This window comes from Aspergillus mulundensis, assembly GCF_003369625.1.
Source record: "Aspergillus mulundensis strain DSM 5745 chromosome Unknown scaffold_12, whole genome shotgun sequence".
Classification (NCBI taxonomy): Eukaryota; Fungi; Ascomycota; class Eurotiomycetes; order Eurotiales; family Aspergillaceae; genus Aspergillus; species Aspergillus mulundensis.
In genome coordinates, this window is record NW_020797900.1 from 525,715 (window position 1) to 547,572 (window position 21,858).

The 21,858-nt window shown below is 37.4% G+C and overlaps 5 protein-coding genes across 5 annotated transcripts; all 5 read right to left on the reverse strand.

The window, feature by feature from the left end:
* Positions 1-606: 606 nt before the first annotated feature.
* DSM5745_09490 (uncharacterized protein) lies at positions 607-2,058 on the reverse strand (the record flags this gene model as incomplete). The annotated part of the gene is made up of 1 exon (XM_026751506.1): positions 607-2,058. The coding sequence occupies one exon, from the start codon at positions 2,056-2,058 to the stop codon at positions 607-609; it is 1,452 nt and encodes a 483-aa protein (XP_026599854.1).
* Positions 2,059-3,310: 1,252 nt separating this feature from the next.
* On the reverse strand, positions 3,311-4,684 carry DSM5745_09491 (uncharacterized protein; the record flags this gene model as incomplete). Its single annotated transcript, XM_026751507.1, has 1 exon — positions 3,311-4,684. The coding sequence occupies one exon, from the start codon at positions 4,682-4,684 to the stop codon at positions 3,311-3,313; it is 1,374 nt and encodes a 457-aa protein (XP_026599855.1).
* A 785-nt stretch (positions 4,685-5,469) lies between these two features.
* Positions 5,470-6,849, reverse strand: DSM5745_09492 (uncharacterized protein; the record flags this gene model as incomplete). Its single annotated transcript, XM_026751508.1, has 1 exon — positions 5,470-6,849. One exon carries the CDS (start codon positions 6,847-6,849, stop codon positions 5,470-5,472), a length of 1,380 nt encoding a protein of 459 aa, XP_026599856.1.
* Positions 6,850-8,382: 1,533 nt separating this feature from the next.
* On the reverse strand, positions 8,383-9,723 carry DSM5745_09493 (uncharacterized protein; the record flags this gene model as incomplete). Its single annotated transcript, XM_026751509.1, has 1 exon — positions 8,383-9,723. One exon carries the CDS (start codon positions 9,721-9,723, stop codon positions 8,383-8,385), a length of 1,341 nt encoding a protein of 446 aa, XP_026599857.1.
* A 1,421-nt stretch (positions 9,724-11,144) lies between these two features.
* DSM5745_09494 (F-box protein) lies at positions 11,145-12,437 on the reverse strand (the record flags this gene model as incomplete). The annotated part of the gene is made up of 1 exon (XM_026751510.1): positions 11,145-12,437. One exon carries the CDS (start codon positions 12,435-12,437, stop codon positions 11,145-11,147), a length of 1,293 nt encoding a protein of 430 aa, XP_026599858.1.
* Between the last annotated feature and the right edge of the window lie 9,421 nt (positions 12,438-21,858).

Genomic DNA, 21,858 nt, shown 5'->3' on the forward strand with positions numbered 1-21,858 from the left:
TTTTATTTATTTTATTTATTTTATTTATTTTATTTATTTTATTTATTTTATTTATTTTATTATTTAATTAGGGAATAATAATGTAACTTCAATTCTAATTTTTATTTTTTAATAATAATTTTATATTCATTCTTAATATATATTATAGCGAATATATATTAGGCTAAAATATTTAATGCCCTACCTAATTTATTTTGGCTATTCTTATACTATTTTATACTGTTAAAATATAATATATATTACCTAGGACAATAGAAAATAACGCCATATTCTAAGCGTATTTGTGGACCCCTATTCCGACTGACTGGTATCAGCTGTGTGCTCCATTATATGTGCATGTAGCAGCTTATACTTGCACTGCACGCAAAGGCCTCTCTGCTATGATAGCAAGAGATTAGCGCGTGCGGATTACTGATAATACAAGAACTATAGCATTTGGTATTTTAAACCTTTTCATTAATCCCACTAATTATGTTTATCTAAGCTGCTATTCAACATAAAACCAAAAGCAACACCCAGGAATGAACAGAAAAGCTCAAGAGAACAATGTGGCCTACCTGCCCATGATACCCAACAAAGATAATCTAGGTAACGGGCAGACCCTACCTAACGCTGATACTGCCTCAAATCATACAGCCTTTTCGCAATCTGACTCACCCCCGGCCCAGTATACGCCACGAGCGACGTTGGACATGGCAATCCATAGGGACGATGTGGCCAACTCCCACCCTTCGGATGGAAGCGGTACTCCAACGTCCCTTTCGTCTCCTCATCAACGCGAGATCCCTGTTCAAGGTCACGGAAGTAAAGACCCATCCGCTGCCGGCCGTACAAGGGTGCCTCAGGATAAGTCACACAGACCTGGTCAAGCCTGAACGACTTGAGCTTCTCATACACATTATTAGCCAAGTCTCTCAGGATTATCTTAGGGATACCGTCCGAGAGACACATATCGCGCAGACCAAAGTGCTCAAGAGTGCCACGATGCCTGGCCATCGCATGAACGACCCATTGGCCGTGGGAGCCTGGGTACAGCTTCCCGTGGCGCAGTTCGAGCGACTTCAGGCGGAAGTGCGAGGCCAACCTCTCATCGCTGAGAAGGCGAACCACGCTCGTGCTGTGGTCGGCGTCGCTATCGAAGTTGAAGTCCAGGGTTAGGGACTTCAGGCGATGTGCCAGCGCCACCAGCACCCGTAGGTGATTCACCGCGGCGGTGGATTTGAGACTCGCTGTGAAGTGGAGGCTGGACAGATTCTTCCTCCATGCCCGTCGGAAGTCCCGGTGGTAGTAGTAGTCATATTGATGGGCGGGTTCGATTTCGAATGGGGGGCCTAAAAGGGGCCCCTGCAGGCGGCGGCCGAAGTTCAGCTCGTATTCCTCTGGTTGAAGCGCGCCCTTGGCGATCATGGCTAGGATGAAGAGGTGGACTTCGGTGTGCGTTAGGGCTGGGTATTCGTCTGCCTGCTCTTCGGTGGATTCAACGTCAGCAATGAAATCGCCCTCGTCATCAGTGTTAACATCAGAATCAGTGCAAGGGATATGCTGAGGAGCGCGGAAGGCGCGCTCGAGCGTAATGGTCTTGCAGTTGGGTAAATCTTTCAGCACGGTCTCCCAGCGGGCCATGCCTTCTTGATCGGGGATTATAAGACCATCGCCGTCACGAAGCCAGTCAAAGCCGGCCCCGAAACGAATATGGCCAGTCTTTGGGCTGGTCTCTGTGGAGAAAATGGACTTCGCCGTGATGTGCAGGTGTTTGATTTGGTTAGCCAGAAGCTGGTTCTGGGTTAAGGCTTCAAACTCCTTGCAGGACTTATATGAGAGGTCCGTTCTTAGCTTGGAAAACCCTCTAACAAAAGAGCGGAATGTTGCTTCGTTGAGGTACCGGCAGACACGGCGCAGGCGCGTGATGTGCCTTATTTCTAGATGCGTCGTGATCTCCTCGATGAGTTCTGGGGGGAGGTCACAGATGTTAGCACGGTTCGCAGGGCTAGCAGGGCGATGATCCGGAGAGCCTTTGGAAAGGCTTGTGGTTTCTAACATGGATTGTAGTGATTCCATTGTGATGGATGAGTTAGTTTCCGTGGTGCAAGGTTGGTTCATTGCAATCTATTTCGAGTCCGGTTTCGAGTTTCAGTTTGTGGCAGCAAGTGTCATTATATACAATGGACAACACAAAGGGGCAAATGATAATATAAAAAGGGAGCGGTATCATTGCGGCAAGGGTTTTTTCAGGCTAAGGGTTTTTTCAGGCTCCGAACCTGTGTCAGTCTTGCGCACAAAGATACCTTGAAACGCTTGAAAGGCTGTGTAGAAATGCTGAATTCCTCTTTCAAGGTACGTTGAAACCCTTGCAAGGCAGATGCCCTCTTTCAAACAGTTTTATATTAGATTCTAGGCTCCAACCCTTTATCAGACATGAGCACAAAGATATGGTACCTTGAAACGCTTGAAAGGCGGAGGTACTCTTTACACAGCATTACACAAGATTCCATTGCCATACCTTACTACCGTTTCTTTGGAAATCTGAGACCATGGTACTGAAGAAATCATCTAATGGGTGAATCCGAAGGTGTGTTCTTTGATTGCGAACTCTTGCCAAAGCATCATGTTTCAAGGCCAACAGGAATGATACGGCCGCCTCTATTCCGGCGATGTAACCACCCATGGACATTGTGTAGGTGTGAAGAGTGCAAGGACGAACTGGCCCAAACATCAGTATCATGCCGGGTTTCTGCGCACTTTAATTACTCCCACTCTCACCTGGGTACTCTGTACCAGAGTCACCCCCAGCAGCATAGACTATTATTGTGCTTACAATGGGATCTTAGGAGTGCGGTATTGTTTTGCAATGTGTCTAGGCTATATATCCTCAGGCCCACAGGTTTTATGGTACGTACAAGGACCCAGGGTGTGCATGCTGTGTTAAAGGTGTGTTATGTAGCTAAATTGTATAAAGAAGTATTCTATGTGATGTTTAAAAGCACAATGGACGTAATCTTAAAGCGGAAAATCGAGACACCATAGCTAAACATGTTTCAAGCATAGAAGAGGCCGTTCCCTATCTCAAACCCTGATATTGGATAATTTCACCATGCCATTTCCATTATCTACATCAAGATGAACCATACCAGCAAACACCTGACAACGTCACTACTGCTGGCAGATGTTGTCAGATTGGTCAATCCGTCCATGGCCGGCTTAAGGCAAATCCGCCAACATTTGGAATTTAACCACCCCCTGGCAGATAAAAGGCTGAGACCACACAGACCTATTGGAAGTATCTGCCTAACTTACCTAGGCAATACCTAATCTAAAACCCGTCGCTCCAGTTATCGTACGAGGCGTGACGATGGAGACCACGAAGTAACCTGCCCGCTCTGGAACCAGAGAGCTCAAGTTCACAGGTACCTATACGGTAATCATAGTGCTCCCTGTAGCTATACCAGCCCACACCAGCACTCGGGGGAATCGGACGCCTATAGGTCCTGACGCCCTCGTCCAGGACTGGAAACCTGAGTCCCCGTTTCCTGCCATCACTCCCCCTGAAATCTCCCAGAGAATCAAAATGGAAGTACTTCACTACTCTGAGTTTCTCGTCCCTGAAAAAGTTGATCAAGCTAGGTAGCCCCTCTGGCCCCAGGCGTATGTGTTTAAGGGTCAAGTGCTGCAGGGTTTCCCGATGCCTCCGCAACAAGGTCAGAAATGCAGGTCCAATATGGATATCAGAGTGCCCCATCCTGGCGTTAGAAAAATGCAGCGACTTGAGCCGAAACTGGACCTCGCCTTTGACCGTGGCCCAGCCCAGGCGCTTGATGAATAACGTTGCGCATTCCCCGTGCACGAAGTCGAAGTACAACGTCTCCAGATTCGGCGCCAGCTTCAGCAGTGAGATCAAGTACTTCCGCGCTCCATCACTAAAGTATCCCAATTCGATATTCAGTCGCAGTTCGCGGATGCCGGACCAGGCGTCCTTGAATTGGGAAGACGCCATGTGGCTCATGTCGAGCTTGCCATCGTCAAGCCACCCGCCTTCACTCCACCATTCGGCGGCTGTGCAATACCTGCCCCAGCAGATCTCGTATCTCTCCATCCCTGTGCCTGCGCTGCAACGCGCGCTGGCGAATGCCACCATCAGGAGCGAGTGCAGGTCAGTCAGATGGAGATATCGGCCTTCCTCGTCCTCGTCGCCGACAGTCCTTGATTGTTCGCGGCGATTGATGCTAAAGGACTTGCAGTTGGCTTCGACCAGGCGCGCGAGCGCACTCTGCCAAATCTGCACCAGGTCCTGCGCGTGATTCAGAGTTCCAGAAGAGTCGCGCGCCCATTCAAACCCGGCGCCGAAAACCACCTCATTTAGAGCCACCGGGCTGGTCCTCGGCCGGGACCCGCGGGGTGATTCTTGCACTACCAGGGACTCCACGAGGGGGATTAGGTCGGGCCGGTTGATAACATTGCTGATCTTATGCCACGAGGCGGCAGAGAAGTCTATGCGCAATTCTTTGAACGCGCGGCGAGAAAATATATAGAAGGTGCTGTTGTTGAGATACATGCTGGCCAGGCGGAGGGATCTGAGATCACACACTTCTAGGTCAGATGCGATTATGCTCATCAGCTCGGGGGGAAGGTCAAGTATGCCGGTGGGGCGAAGGCTGGTGTTATCGAGTTGGTCTTGTAGAGATTCCATGTTGAAGGTGTTGCTTGTGTTCCAAAGGTTTGTTGATTAGGGTTGAGTCAATGTCAATCTAGGTTGCAAGGGTATCATACCTATGGTAGGTTTATGTAGCCGTACATATAACAATGCGAAAAAGCGTCATGATGTGTCCCACTGAGAGGCTACAAGGGATGTTTCAGATACATGGCTTCTTGACACATGCATTATGTGGCCACAAAGATGACATGAAACCTTCGAGTCCCATGGCTGGAAGCATTCTTCGTAACTCTTTTTGGGTATGCTATAAGGCCTATAAAGCTGCCATTAAACCGTTTCATCCTTGTGAGCCTCTTACTTGACCCAGTCAAAAGAATGCAGGTAGAGGTGAATGAATCCCTTCGAGTTGCCCATGTTTTAAATGGTTATTCCATGCAAATGATCATTGACATAGACAAGCTGCATACATGATTTTGCATTGCACCGCAGTGCAAGCATCAGCACATTATTATAAAAATAAAAAAAGGTCAGGGAAATGTAAAAGAATAGTTTAACTAATAGTCGTTATCAGATTGCGCAGGAAGTGAAACCAGTCACAACTGGATTGGGTAACTCATAGCAATACTACAGCTGGCTATCAGACTATGGTAAGCAGGTAGGTATGGCTGCGGTCTGTATCTGGGGAATCTACTGCACATATATATCACATGTATACATGAATTTTCAAAGTATAAACTAACTATGCACCATCCTATAAACCAGCAAAGACAACAAGTAATCAAAACGCAAACACTGTACAGAAGTCCTCGGAGAAAGATCCTCTACCACCGTCGCAAACTGTAGCCTGCAATGTGGCGCAGCTGCCGGAGTACGAAGTTCGCCTGAGGACCCTCATACCGCAGATACGACGTACCTGGAAACAAAAAGCCATTGAGAAAGTAACAGAAGTCTCCCGGGGTCTCCTTGTCCATCTTCTTAACTGTCTTCTTCCCGTATTTCGGAACAATAAGGCCTCTATACGGGCCTTGGATATTGTCTCCGCCCTTGTCACGGATCGCGTTGAAGAAGAAGTAGGTGAGCGCAGGCAGTCCAGCTTTCTCAAACTCTTTGGAGACAGCAAGCAGACGCGTTATACCGTCCCCCTCGAAGGAGATTTCCTCCAAGACCAAGCGCTCGAGGCTCAAGCGGTGGCGCCGTAGGATCGCGGGAAGAACGCTCGGGCTGTGGAAACCCGTGTTTTTGAACTTGAGCGATTTCAGCCGGAACCCGAACCCTTCCTCAGACTCATCTGCTAAGCTGTCAATCACTGCCGGTGCGTATTCTTCATCGCGGTCAAAGTTGAAGTACAACGACTCGAGGTTCGGAGCGAGCTTCAGCAGCTGGATCAGGTATGCAGCCTCGGCGGTTGAAGCAATGGCAGCGTCGTAGCTGAAGGATCGAATGTTGGCCCAGGCCTGAATGAACGACGGGTGTCGGAGATGGCTGGAACTGCTGGCTGTGTCGATGTACTTCATCTCCAACGACCGCAATGTGCGAAACCCGACTCCCCCGATCTGGTGCCAGGCGAGCTTGTACGCCTCGACCTTTACGCGCCCGGTGGCAAACACGCTCATCATGAGCACATGCAGGTCGGTAAGGGTGAGCGGGCCGTACTCGTCATCATCGGACTCGGCGTCCGTCTCGTCGGGAGAGAAGTCGTTGAACGGGCGCCTGATGGTGAACGAGGAAAGGTTCGGCAGTTTTGCGAACGCATCGTGCCAGCGGGTAACCGCTTTGCTTTTGGTATTTAGGCGTCCACCGCGGGAACGGGGCCACTCAACGCCGCCGCCGAAGCACAGAGGCGAGTTGGAGTTGCGTGACGTGTAGATGTTCAGGGCCTTGACGTGGGGGGCGATGTCGGGGCGGTTGATGATCCTGTTGATGTGCCGCCACGAGGCGACGGAGAAGTCGACGCGGATTGTTTCGAACTTGCGGCGGCAGAACTGATAGAAGGTAGCTTGGTAGATGTACCGGCATACTTCGTGGAATTGCTCCAACTCAAAATCTCCGATCCAGTCCGTTTCCAGGTAGGACGCTATCATGTCGATTAGCTCGGGGGGTAGATCCAGGAGACCGGTGGGTCGATTGGGGTTGGGAGGCTCTGGAGCACTGCGAGTCGTAGAGAGGGTCATTCCCTTAAGCAGGGTTTTGAGGGAATCCATGGTGGCGAGTTGGTTAAGACTGGATGATGTTCCTGTGGTAGGTAAAGTTGGCTTGAGATGCTGAAACTAAAGTTGATGTTCTTATGGTTGGCTTGGGTTGCTGCGGGGATCATGTATATATATCTGTCTCCATGAAAGGGAGGAGGATCATGTGGATCTACTGTCTATAACAGAAACCGGAGTGTAAAGGGCATTCATAAATGTAATCTGAAACGATGCAATGTTGCAAATATGGTAGTCTTCAGGCCTAAGTGTACCCATTGCAGAGGTTACAATGCATGAAACCATTGATATTAGATATGGTAGGTAGTCTTTGACCAAACCTTGAAAGTGTAAATAGTTTTGGGATTATGCATATAGACAATTTGAAACTATCAAACATTGGAAACATGGTCGGTACCATAGTCTTTAAGCCGAAGTGTAGAGGTCACTGAGTGTATGTACAAAGATAACCTGAAACTATTAACATTGCCCTAAAACTATGGTAGTCTTTGTGCACCCCTGCCTGCGAGTCCAGCTTCAAGGCTTTCTATTTTATCTCGTTTTACACTGGTAGGTGCGCCCTTTATCTGCCTTAAAACATGAAAGCAAATGAGCTACTTCGGCCTTTGTTGACAGTGTAAATCGACTTCATGGACGGGCCGATTGATTGAAGTGGTAGTACAACTACCGAGTACCTGGAAGGACAAGTTAGTATCTTGGTAGTGATTGAATATAGTTTGCCTTGTAAAGTACTCACGGTCTCTTTCCAAGGTTGGAAGGCTAGGAAGACCAAGTCTCCAAGGTAGGGTTGGAATCTTACATGTAGGGTTGTGTTTAGAGGTAGAGACCTCTTGAGAGGCTTTCAAGGCATAATCTCGAATACCACCCCCAGGTATTTAGTAAAAATAAACATAATGGAAACGGTAAGTATTGTCGCAGACTAGATCTTGGGACTCGATTAAGCCTTTCAAATGAAACTGTCTCGGAGCGAAGCCCGGTCAAAGAAACTGAAATAAGCTCACTACACTTTATTTTCGAATCCCCTAGAACATAGTACATACTCGACAAACAGTTTCAAAAAGGTTGCGGTTCAATCACAGGAGCTGGAGCTTTCCTCATGATGCCCAAAGTAGGGTAGGGGCGCAGGGGGTATATACCTAGGTATGGTAACATTGGAAGATTAGCAGCAAAGTGCGACTTTACAGAATGGAAGATGTTATTTTTACGTGAACCATGTAGTATTATGAGGTAATGAAGACGTGAAGAGTATTAAAGGCTTTAAAATAATAAATTGTAGAGACAGCACTGGGTCCTGTAGATAGCTAGAAACAAGCTATTCGCAGCTAGATACATTGAATAATGAGCTCTCCATCAGGCTGGCCTATGCCTTGCTCTGTGCACGTGCTGATAACCCACTTAAGTATAGCAAGTTCCATTTGAATTGTAAGAGAAAAAAAACGTCGAACAAAACACGTGGATAAGTGCATCCAATAGACGATTTAACCTGATCCAGCTTTCATTCCCGCCTCCCCTCCACAATCATTTCTACCACTACACGGACCCGCTGGCTCCAAAGTGGTATTCACGGCTCAGGAACGTCAGAGCCTCGCTCCCTTTAGGTCCAAAGTAATAGAACATCCGACACGGGTCAACGTAGCTGTGATCGTCCAGGTTTTGCTCGAATAGTCGATGTCCAGAGAGCTCTGTGTGCAGTTGGGGGAAAATGAGGAGGCGGGGCTCGCGGCTGCTCCCGACCTCTTCCCAGTCTTGTACATTGTTAAGCAGGAATTCCGATAGAACGGGGAGCTTGTAAAAGAAGAAGAAGTCAAACAGAGAGCGAATCCCATCTGCACCTAGGTGGATCGAGACCAGCTCCATGCTGGTAAGGGTCGAGCGATGACGTGCCAATGCCATATGTAGATCATCTTCAGATCCAGCAAGCCGGGCCTCTTCGACACGCAGCGATTTGAGCTGGAATGGACAATCCGCAGACCCAAGGCTCTCAAGTATCACTGCTGCTTCCTTGCCGTCCTCGCTCTCTTCGATATCGAGCGTCAGAGATTCCAGCTTGGGCGCAAGGTTGAGCAGTTCGACTATATATTGGCCTCCGCCCGGTGTGACATCCCCGAGGTGTAGGTCAAGGCTGCGAATGTTCCCCCAGGCCGCCGCGAAGCTGGGATTCCGAAGATGTGCGGTGTTCACGCCCGGGGCGTTGATGTCGAAGGGCTCGGCATCATCATACCCCGACTTATCGGTGCGCCAGTCGACCTCGTATTTCTCGACCACCACCCGGCCACTGGAGAACATGTTCATCATGAACATGTGCAGGTCCATGAGCAACAGACCACGCGGCTCCCAGTATTCCCCATCCAAGTCTGCGTAGCCCTGCGAATCAAATGGGCGTTCTATGGAAAAGGACACACAATTGGTGAACCGTGCGAATACGTCTTCCCAGCGCTGCGCTGTAGGCTGTGGGAAGACAAGACCCCCCGAGCTGTCCCGGCGCCAGCGAAGCCGAGATCCAAAGACCTGGCCGCGGTCAACGTCAATTTCTTCCGACTGGTGCCAGGCAACTTTGATGTGCTTCACGTGGACGGCGAAGTCTGGATTGGTGCTGATAATGTCCAGTCTCTCCAGGGACTTGGACGAGAGATCTGTCTCTACCTGTTCGAAAGTTCGCTTGGCCCATTCGTAGGTAAAGCTCTTGCTGACATGTCGGTTGATAAGGCGCAGCTCAGCCAATTCTGTTGCAGGCCGGACTTCGCTCGCAATCTGTCCTAGTATTTCAGCTGGGAGGCTGTCGAGGTTGGGGCGTGGACGATTGAGCGGTAGGTGTTGAGGGATGGGTTTCTGGGTGCAGGATCCCTGGACTTGGCCTTGGGATAGAGACATTGTTGCGAGTTGATGGACTTGGCTTCGCAATTTCGATTGGGTTGGAGAACAGGAAGAGGGGTAGTGTCGGGTAGGTGGTTGCAGAAGTCTAAGTTGCCCGGGGGTAAGGCGATATTTATTCTCGCCCAAGGGAAGACCAGGAGTATGTGACTCAAAGTGAAGTGCAAACAGGAGCCCAGTGAATAAAGAGCTATATGAATATTTGCGGTGCAGAACTCTACTGTTTCTCCACTTTTTCCCTTTCAAAGCGGCCAAACATGGCTCGAGCTTCCAGTGAATAAAAAGATAATTCACCCACTAGGATTATGGGAGGAGGTTTAGAGGCCAGCACTGAGGCCTCACAGTAAGGGCCACATTGCCAATATGCCATAGTCATGGATGGACACATGGTAGGCTACATGGCTAGTTTATTAGTGCATTTCTTTTGTTTGTCCAGGTATCTTCTGTTTGCAAGGTGTCTTGGAAGGGCCCTTCTGTTTGCGTACTGAGAGCCTCAGGGTTAAGAGTTAGTGCATGTGGCCACAGCCTGTTTCTAAGTCTGAATAACAACATATATGCAGGAGCAAGAGACAACCGTTTGAGAATTGCAAAGTCAGCAAGAAGCTTTCTTAGTTGAGCGGTTATATCTATATTCGTCCAATTCTTATACTCACACCATGCCGGAACCTACTAAAGTGAGTGGTCCATGCTACAACTTCATGACAATGTCAAGTAATGTCAAGGGATAACTTTATTAAACAAAAAGGCCCAGCTCAATCATTCCTACTTAAGGTCCAGTAACATTGACCGCGACAATAGTAGCACCTATCAAAGGCCTCCAACATTCGACAGGACGTCACGCACTAGGGTATCGCATCACGATCCAGAACCCTTTAACCTTGTAACCCTGAGACCATGATACCTAGCGTTTGCAGATCTCCGTCAGGTGGAAATGCTTTCAGCCTTGTGTAATTCAACCGTGGACCATAATATCCGCGTAATCTAGTTAAGATGCAGAGAGGGAGCCAGTGAGCACTTGGCTATATTACTATACTTTCTGCTTGTGATTGGTGCGATGGGTTTATCAAAATGTCCTGAAAGAAGTGCAGGTGCTGTCATAGTGCAGACGTCTTTGGAAGGAAGGCGCACTATGCTAGGCGGCAGAGAATTAGCATGCTGTGAAAGTCTAAGCAAGGCAAGGCAAGGGTTTGGTCTATGGATTCTATTTGGATAGTCATTACCTAGGGAGCCTATTCTATAACCTTTGAGGGCCCAGACTCATTCGAGAGGACAGGGAGAGAAGGCTCAAGAAATTGTGTGTATTGGAACTAGCGCTCTAGATTTTATTATTTAACTATAACGGTTTCAGGTGACCGCATTGTATAAAAAAGACTGAATATTCAAAATGCTTCATGGAATGCTGGAAAGGGCCAACCTGAACCTTACGGCCTCATTGCTACTTGCTCATGGAGAGATGCCAACACCTCCCCCCCTCCAGGACCACTGTAGTAGAGAATGGCTCTAGGTCCAGGCTGAGGATAATAAACAAGCAAGCCTCCGGTCCGCTCAATGATGCGCTTTGCGTAACCCTGCGTGAAGGTGGTCAAACGGACCACCCGAGTTGCGCCATCCGGTCCTCCCCTGTCCGCTAGACCATTGAAATTGAAGTCCTCCACCGCAGGGAACCGGTGTTCGTGGAAGAACTGGAACACGCCCAGAAGTGCGTCGCCCGTGAGACAGAGATCTTCCAGCTTCAACGAGGTCAGCGTCGCAGAATGACACTTTAGCAGTTTAGACAGGGCGTGTTCGAAACTGCAGATGCCGCGCCTGAGCGACAGCTTCTGCAGCCGGAATGGGATCTTGCTGGACCCTAGACGCGCGATGACTATATCAGTGGCCTCGGCTTCCTTGCTGGGAAGCCCAAGGTCCAGAGACTGCAGCTTGGGAGCCAGGCTAAGGAGGTCAACGATGTATTCAGCCTCGGCTTCACAGTCCCTCTCCATGTTATGTGTAAACTCGCGTAAGTTGGCCCAGGCCTTAGCAAAGGTAGGGCTGCCGAGATGTCTTCTGTCCAGCTCGTACATACGAAGCCAATGCTTGTAGACTTTCCCGTCACCTCGCACCCAGTTGAGGCTATACTTCTCGACTCCGACACGTCCACTGGCAAGCAGATTCATCATGATCACATGGTTATCAGTGAGGCTAAGGATATGGTTTTCGTCGTCAAATGCAGACCTGCTCCGTGGGCGCTCCAGGCGAAAGCACGAGCAGTTGACCAAACCCGCGAGCGCATCTTCCCAGAGCCGAGCCTTGCGCTGGGGAAAGACTAGACGTCCAATGTCATAGTCGCGGCGCCATGGCAACCCGCCGTCGGTAAAGCGGCCTTGGGTGAGTATGGCCAAGCTGATGAAGGGGATCCAGATGTGTAGCTGTTTGACGTGGATGGCTATATCTGGCCGATCGCTGATGTTGAGTATCCTATCTAGCGAGTTTGTGGAGAAGTCGGTGCACAGGGTTTCGAAGGCCTCTTTCACGAACACGTAGTTCGTACTTTCGTTGAGGTAGTGACTCACGAGGCGGAGATTCTTGAGATCCATTAGGTCAAGGTTGCTTGCAATTTCTGCCATAAGTTCGGGCGGGAGATCGCTGAGGCCGGGGGTCGAAGGGCGGGATAGTGGTGGTTGAGCGGTGGGGTTTTGGACGCAAGGTCCCTTGGATTGGTTTCGTGCAGACATGTTTGCTCAGTTGTAAACCCGCTTGTGGATATGAAAGGATAGGATGAAGTCTGGGTGGTTGGAGATGCCTGGATGCTCGAGGGTCAGCGTGATATTTATGTGGGCAGAAGGTGTGATCAGACAATGTGTGACTAGGGGAAGGAACAACGGAGACAAAGAGACCGCGAGTCCAAGACCTTTGTATCAGCGAGAGCCTTCGCATTGTTCCTGCCTCTGGAGAGTTCTTTGTCGAGCGGCTTTCACGCTGTGGAAACAACCTTGCTCAGCTTGAGCACCAGCAAAACCGACATCTGGTCAGCCATGGAAGATGGCATTGATTCGCCTGCCAAGGGGGTAATGCCCTGTTGTCATATGTTAGATGAAGGTTGTTGGATGCTATATGTGGTCTTTTGTGATACTCTACCTACAATACTTTGTATTCCCTTATTGCCAGTATATGGCTACCATAAAGCATCATTTCATGATAAAGATATAACAGCGATTGACAAAAATTGGACTATGATGATACAACATCCATCCGCCTGCCCTGTTGCCAACCCCAGCTGCGTCTTGATAATAACCGCTTTGCATGCCGTCCCATGATCTTCTAGCGCTTATGGTACCCATGTAGCGTCCTACATGAAAAAACACGAATTAATTCATTGAATCGTTGAATATAGTTGGCGAATTGAAGTACATGAAAGCTGATGCAGAACTATTCCTTCACGCCACCATTCTCTGGCGTAGAGCGTCAAGGATCTCTGTATGGCCGTTTTCCAGAGCAAGGTCTTCCGCGGTGCGTCCCATGGAATTCCTAAGGTGGATAGCACCTTTACAACTCTTAGCAATCTAGGGGTACCTTTGAATAAGGGCTCTAGATACTTTAAAAGTCTTATAAATATATATTTTTATTATCCTAATTTTATTTTTAACCTTTTTTTTTTATTACTCCCCGCGGTGTGATAGCTAAAACTAAGGTATATATTTTTAATTAATTTATAAGTATTAACTTAGCTAACTTCACGTGGCTATAAAACCCTTTATTTTTTTAACCTTTATATTATAAAAAAATAAAAAAAAGGGCCCTAGTAAGCCTATTTTTTTTTTATTATTAAAAATAATAATATATTAACTTTTTAGCCTAGCCTAGTTATAAAAGCCCTTTATAATTAATTTAATAAGTAAAAGTACTAAGTATATATTAAGGGAATTGCTATTCTCACGGTAACTTTCCTATTCTTATGGTAATTAGCGCCCTCTGGCCGCGCTCGCGCGGCCGCTAGCCGTATTTATACTAGTAAGTAAAAAGGCTATTACTAAGCCTATTTAGGCTCTGCCTTTTAATTCTGCCCGGCAGAAAACTTAGCGCGTATTAATATTATTAATATTCTTAAATTTTAATTTTTTATATAAAAATTAATATTTTAAACTTAATTAAATATAGGCAAGTTCTAACTTTTAGGTAGCCGCGTAAACTAATTAATAAAAATATATTATTTAAAATATAAATTTTTAAATTCTTACTTTTTCCGCTGCGCTACGCTTAACTATAAATACTTACTTTAATAAAAAATTTTAATATTTTTTTTACCCCCCTTTTTAACTAGTTAATTTATATATTTAAACTTAAATAAATCTTATTTAATAAAGTTTTTTAGTTAATTTAAAGCCCCTTAAGGCCTTTTTTTATTATTTTTTTAATAAAAAATAAATATAAAGGTATTAAAAATATATAAAAAGTTAAGATTTTAAAATTAAAAGCTATTAGTTATAAAACTTCTTAAGGGCAAGGCTTTAATTATTATAAAGTATTTTTTAAATTTAATAAATATAAAAAAGTTTAAGGCTTTACTTATAAGTGCTTATATAATACTTAATTAATTTATTAAGGCGTTTTAAAAAATAAAAATTGATTATTTTAATTACCTTTTATATGACGTATATAAAAACCTTTATAATAATATTTTTAAAAAATAAATGCTTGTATTAAGGCAAAGGCCTTAAAGTATTATTAATATATTAATATTAAGCCTTTATATTTTAAGCCTTAATAATATTATTAATAAAAATTATTATATAAATTAGCTTGCTTTAAAATAACTTTAAATTTTTTTTAATTAATAATAAAATAACTTTACCTAAAAGGTTAATAGCTAGCTAAAGTATAAATAAATATTAATATAATAAGCTAAAAAAAAACTTTTTAGTGTCTTTTAAAGCTATTTTTTTTAATATATTATAAAAGATTTTTATATATAAGCTACCTATATATTTTTTTAAAAGCCCTTTATTAGCTTTTAAAAAAAGTTTTTATTAAAAATTATATAGCTTAAAACTATAATTATAGTATTATAATTTACTACTTATTAACTTTTTAACTTTATTTTTTATTATTTAAATTAAGGGTATTTTAAAGTATAATTAATATAACCTGCTTTGCTTAGCTAAGGATTTTTTAATTAATATATTAAATATAAAGAATTTAATTAATTATAAAAAAAATAACACTAAGTGCCTTAATAAAAGCCTTATTTTTATTAGTAATAGTAACCCCGGGTATTTTAAGGCCTTTTTATATATAAAAATTATAAAGTTATTATAATATTTAAGTATATAATAGCTTGGTTTTATTTTTTATAAAACTATATATAATAATAAAGGTCTTATTACACGCGGTAACTTTAGTAATTATATAAAAAAATAAAAGGTACTAGTTTATTTTATAAGTATAATTAATAATAATTATAAAGGGGTTTTATTTAAATTATTTAATTAAGGTTAAATAGGCTAAAAATGCGTAAGTTAGCTTTTTTTTAAAGTTTATTTTATATTTTATAAAGCTACCCTTTTATTAAGGCAGCTAGTTAATAAGCGCTTTAGTTAATATTTTATTATTTAAAAATTAATATTAAAACTTATTTTAAAAATTATAAAAATTTTTAATTTTTAAAGGGCAAGGCTTCTTTATATACTTTAAATAATTTATAATATATTAAAAATAGTAGCTAGCTTTACTAAATATAAGGCTAAAAATCTTTTTTTTATAAGCCTTAATATACTTTTTATATTAATTAAAAATAAAAAAGTTTTTAATTTACTTATAATTATAAAAGCTATAAATAACTTTAAGTACTATAATTAGGGTTTAGTACCTAATAATAACTTTAAATAAATAATTAATTTAATAGAACCTAGTGCTTTAAGACTTTAAAGGTAAAGTAAACTTAAAAAAAGGGTTTTTTTTTAATATAGGTACTACTCCGCGGTAATATTTAAAATTAATAAAGTTAATTTTTTTATAATATTTAAAATACTTACTAGTGTTTTATTTAAGGACCATAAAGCTATTAATTTTTATAAAAAACTTAAAATAAGCCTTTACTTTTTTTATAAAATTAAAAACCTTTTTAAAGCTATTTTTAAGCTCCAAAATTTTATTATATTAATTTTTAATTTTAAAGTTATATTTATTAATAAAGGGCTTACTAGGGGATTTATTTTTTAAATTATTAAATAAATAAATAAAACTAGTATTTAATACCTAATCCAAAAATAAAATTTTATTAAAATTAAACTTTATAATATTAAGTTTTTATTTTATATAAATTATAACTTTATAAAGTTTAAAAATATTTTTATAATATTAAGCTTAGCTATAAGGTTACTAGTATTAATTAGGCCTAGTTTATAGCTATAAAGTGGCAGGTTATAAAGCTAGTATAAATATAGCTAGTGGCGGCAGCAAGCGCGGCCAGGGGGCGCTAATTACCATAAGATTAGCAAAGTTACCGTGAGAATAGCAATTCCCTATATTAAATATAAAATTTTAATAAATTTTATAATTATTATTAATAACTTTATAATTAAGTAAAAAACTTAAAACTAAAAAGCTTATACTTATAATATTTATAATAAATTTATATACTTTATTTTTTTAAAGGGCTATACTAATATTAATAATATTAATTATATTTTTTTATATATATAATTAGCTTATTATTATAATAACTTTTAGTAAGATTATTACCTAAGAAAAAATAAGTTTAACCCTTAAAAATTTAAGGGCTTAGCCTACCCCTTTTAAAGCAGGTTTTTTTACCCTAACTAATACCACCTTAGGTAAGGCATTTTTAATTATTAAGTTAGGTGCCTTAGTAACCTAATTAATATATAATAGCTTTATTATAGCCTTAATAATATATAATAATTATAAAATATTAATTACTTTTTTTTAATAATAAGCTAATAACATGCCTAAAAATATATATTATTTAGCAGGCCCTTATTAAGTATGTACTAAAATTAATTATAACTATAATTATTTTTAGGATTAATATTATTTATATAGGCTAGGCTATTATCCCTAATAATTTTTTTATTAAAAATCTTTTTATAATTAATAAAGTAATTAGCGTAATTTATTACACCCTAAGTATTATTAATATATATATTTTTTAGAAAATGGTATAACTACATGGTATAAGGGGTGCCTAGCACTATTAAGGTATATAATAATAATAAAATAAATATTATTAAGTTAATTTAGGACAAGGTTATGGCCTAAATTAAATTAAAGCTAATTAAGCTTGCTTTTTTAAAATATAAACCTAACCTTAGTACTAAATATACTATATAAATAGTATTTTTTTAAAATAGCCTAAGACTTTTATATTATTTAATTAAAGTAAGTACTACAAGCTTATTAAAAAATATTAGCTAGTTTTTTAATATAACCCTAGCTATTAAAAATATTATTACCCGGCGTGGTATAATTATATAATATATTATATATAATATAATATAATAACTTTAAACTACCTAGGTTTTATTAGCCCTAATTATAAAAACCTTATATAATATATAAATTACCTAGGCCCATGGCTAATAAAATATAATAATTACTTAATAGTACTTAAGCGCAAGAATAAAACTTTAGTTTACTTATTTAAAAAAAAACTTAATAATATATATTACTATAGCACTTATTAATACTAAAACATGCATGCTTAAGTTAATATTAATACCTAGTTTTAGGTAAAAACTAAATAATTTTTACTTTAAAAAAATCCCTAAAAGCGCGCTATAAAAAAACCTAAAATAAATAAATAAGGCTTTATAATAATTATTAATTATTATACCCTGTGGTTTAATACTTTTACTAAAAATTAAAATTTTAAATAACTTTTTATTAAATTAATTTAATTTATCTTAATTAACACGGGCATGCCTTCCTTGCCCTAGGTAATAAAGGTTAGTATTAAATTTTTTTAAGCTTTAATAATAAAGTACTAAAAAAAACTATAATAATTATTATTATAATAATACCTAGTAATAATAAGATCTTATTATTTACTAAGTAAATATAAATAAATTTATACCTAGCTATATTATAATTTTATAACTAATTTATAAATAAAACTATAATATTACTTATATTTAAAAGCCCTAAACCACTACAGGCATAAAAACCTAAAATTACTTAATATATAAGTATTACATGCTAATAAACACCTAAAATAACCACAAGAACTAGCTAAAAAAATACCCTAAAGTATTTATTTATATTTATAAAAAAAATATTATATACTAAATAATACTACCTAGTATAAAGCTAGGACATGTTATAGCTTATAATAAATAATATTAAAGTTTTCAATATATATTAAAAATTAACTACTTATAAAATAATTAATTACCTAGCTATACTAATCCTTACTTTAAACTATATAATAGGTAGGGATTTTAATATTATATATAATATTTTTAAGCTTAAAATAAATAACCTATACCATGGTAGCAAGATTACTAAATAAGCTAATAATAATAATATTAATTATATTAATAAACTAGGCATAGTTATATATAAAGCTAGTTATATTTTTAACTTAACTTTTTTTAAATATTTTATTTACCTACATGCTAGTAATATTTAAATTATATAATAATTTTAATTATTAAACTTTAATTATTATAATACCAGGGCGCGGGAAAAAAATACTAAAATAATATTATTATAATATACTAAATTATAAGCTTAAATACCTAGCTAGGCTTATAAAAAATAAAATAATATTTTTTTAGCCTAGGAAACTTAGGGATATAAAAATACTAAATTAATATATTAAATTTTTTAATAATATTATTATAAAAATTATATAAGTAATTAATAAATACCTTAACCTAGGGAGCTATAGCACCCTTTAGTAATTAACTAAGTACGTAAAAAATTACTAAGCATGGGTAGTAAACCCTACCCTAAAATAAAAAAAGTAATTTTTAGTTATAATTTATAAAACCAAGCATGTATATTAAACTAAAATAATTAATAATATCAAAAATAATTAAAAACTATATTAAATAATAATATAATATAAGTTGGCTCCCCTATTATTAATAAATAATAAAATAATTAAAAACATGTAAGAAAAGGCTAATATCCTATAAAAGGTAATATTAAAGTATTTTAATATAAATAATAATTTAAACTTTAATTTCTTAGTACTAGTGTGGAGGGGCAGTACTAAAGCATGGGGGCTAAAGGAGCTAAATAATAGTAGTAACCTAGGACTAGACAGTACGTAGTACTAGTAAAAATAATAGTAAAAATATATATATATATATATTAGGGTAAATAATAAACTAAATATAAAAAGTAGGTAGTAAGGCTATAAGTATTATAAGAATTAATATTAGGGTGTAACCCTACTATATTTTTTTAAAGGGGGGCTAAAACTTACTAGTAGGTAAGATTTTTTTTTACTTATGTTTTTTATTTTTTTTAAAATAGTATTTTAAAGTATAATAACTAGCTATGCTTTACTTAGCTAGCCTTTGCTAGGCCTTTTTTTTACTTTTTTTTTTTATTAATATTATGTACGGGTAATAATTAGGTAGTTTAATAAATATTTTAAAGCTTGTTAGTTCCGCCGGGGTAAAAAGTATTAATAATAGTTAATAAATAACTTAGCTTTATTTAGCACCTTTTTAATAGCCATGGCCACGTGGGTGGGAATAAGGGCAGGAAATAATATTATTTTATAATAATTATAACTAAAGTTACTAAAGTACTTTTATTTTAGGTTTTAAAATTATATATATATATATTTATAATAATAAAAATAGCCTTTTTTTAAAAACTTAAAAAAGTTATGCTTAATAAATATATTTAGGCTAAATACTAGCTTTATTTTATTAACCACCTTAGCTAAATTTTATTTATAATATTTTATTAAGGTGTTACTAATAGCTCCTAGCCCCTGGAGTTAAATAATTAAGGTAAATAATTATAAAATTTTTAAGTAATAATTTAAAAAACTAAATAAAAAGGTAGGGCTAGGTATAAGGTTATAATATATAATAGCTAATTTTTTTAAGTGCCTTTTTTTACTATTTTAAGTATTTAATAATTAATTAATATAATAATATACTAGGGTAGTATTATATACCTTATTTTTATAGCTAGTTTAGTAAATTTATATAATACTAGCAAGTGTGTAATTTAAATAATAAGTTATAAGTAAGGATTTTTTTTTTAGTTTATATAAAAGTATTTAATATTATTTTTAGTTTACTTTTTATTTTTTACGCGGTTAATTAAATTAAAAAGGTTATTAATATTATTTTATGCCTTTACTTAAGCTAGTCATGCCTTTATTTTATTTTTTAATATATACCTAGTAAAACCTTGGTGTAATTATTATTATTTTTTATATTTAATAATAATAATTTTTAAATAATATTTACTTCCTGCCTATTTTAAAGCGCTTGGTTAATATTAATATTTATATATTAAAAGTAAATATAGTCTTCTTGCTAGGCGTACTTTATATAATATAAATATAAAATTAATTAATACTTATAATTAAGCCTTAATATAATATACCAGGCCTAATAAAATAGGTTTTAGTATATAAGTTACTTAATAATAATATAATAAGTATTTTATAGCTAGCTATAATTTAGCGCTTTTTAATACTTGCGCAGGTAGTAAAAATAAATGTTTATTTTTTTTTAAGTAAGGTTTAAAAATTAAGTGTTTAGTTTATACCCTTTAAGCATTAAATTTTTAAGTTTTTTAGCTAAATAATTAAAAAAACTATTAATATTAATAAATTTATGGTTATTAAATATACCCTTATAATTTTTTTTTATAAATTATTAGGAAGAGTACCGCGGGCGACTTTTATAATATTAAAATATAAAAATAATTTAAAAAGCTAAAAATACTTATAATAATATTAATAAATACCTAGTATATTTTTAAGGCGTAAAGGTTAAATACTTTATTAAAATTATATAAAGTAAGCCTTGTTTACTATAATATTTTTTAAGTTTAAGTAATTTTTTAAAATAAACTTAATATAAGGGCGCAGCACTTTATTTAATAAGTTAATTTTTATATTAATTTTTTTTTTAATTATTTTATATAAAGGTGGTATATATACTAGCGCTTTTTTTTTAATATTAATATAGTTTTTTTATAAATTTATTATAGGGTACATGCTTATAAAGCAGCGCTTTACTTTTTACTAGTTTTAATTATAAAATTAATAGTAATTAGTACTTATATGTAATAATAGGTATTTTTACTTTTAATAAGTAGGGTTAATACTTTTATAAATTTAAGTAAATATAGGTTTTTAATAACTTTTTACACTAGGTTAGTTATATTATTTTATAATACCTTTTATATAATTATTTTTATTACTTAGCGGCCGGCAGCGCGTGATAGCAACCTTTTTAATTAGCTAGTTATTTTATATTTAGGTAGACGTGAAATACTAATAATAAATATTTAATTTATACTTACTAATATATATAAGACTATGGTACTATAAGCTAATTCTTAATTAATTATACTTACTTATTTTTAATAGCGGGCTTTTAAAATTAATAAATTAAAAAATATAATATTACTAGTGCGCTAGGAGTGGGTTAAAATATAACTTTTAAATTTATTAAATATTTTTTAAAAAATAATATTATAGGTAGTAACATGCCTTATAAGTTTAGTTTTAGCTATTTATAAAAGGCCTAAGGCATGTAATTTAGCCTAGCTTTAGGTTGTTAAGTTATAGCTAAATAATAAGATAAGGCTAAATTAAAATAATAATTAGGTTAATAACTAATTTAGGGCGCGGGAAGTTTTAATTAAGTTTAATATATAGGTAGGCGCGCGAGGGGTTACTAGGTAATTTTTTTAACCTTATTATTTATAAAGTCCCAGGTATAAATAAGTTTATTATTTTTTATAATTAATCCTAACTTTTTTAAATAATAATTATTATAGCTAGGCTAGAAGGGCATGCCTAGGGTATGATTAATATTTTTAAGGGTAATAATTAATATTATATATTTTTTTTATTTTTTATTACCCACGCGATTTACCATGGTATTATTAATATTATTTTAAATAGCTTATTATTTAGTATTTAAACTTAAG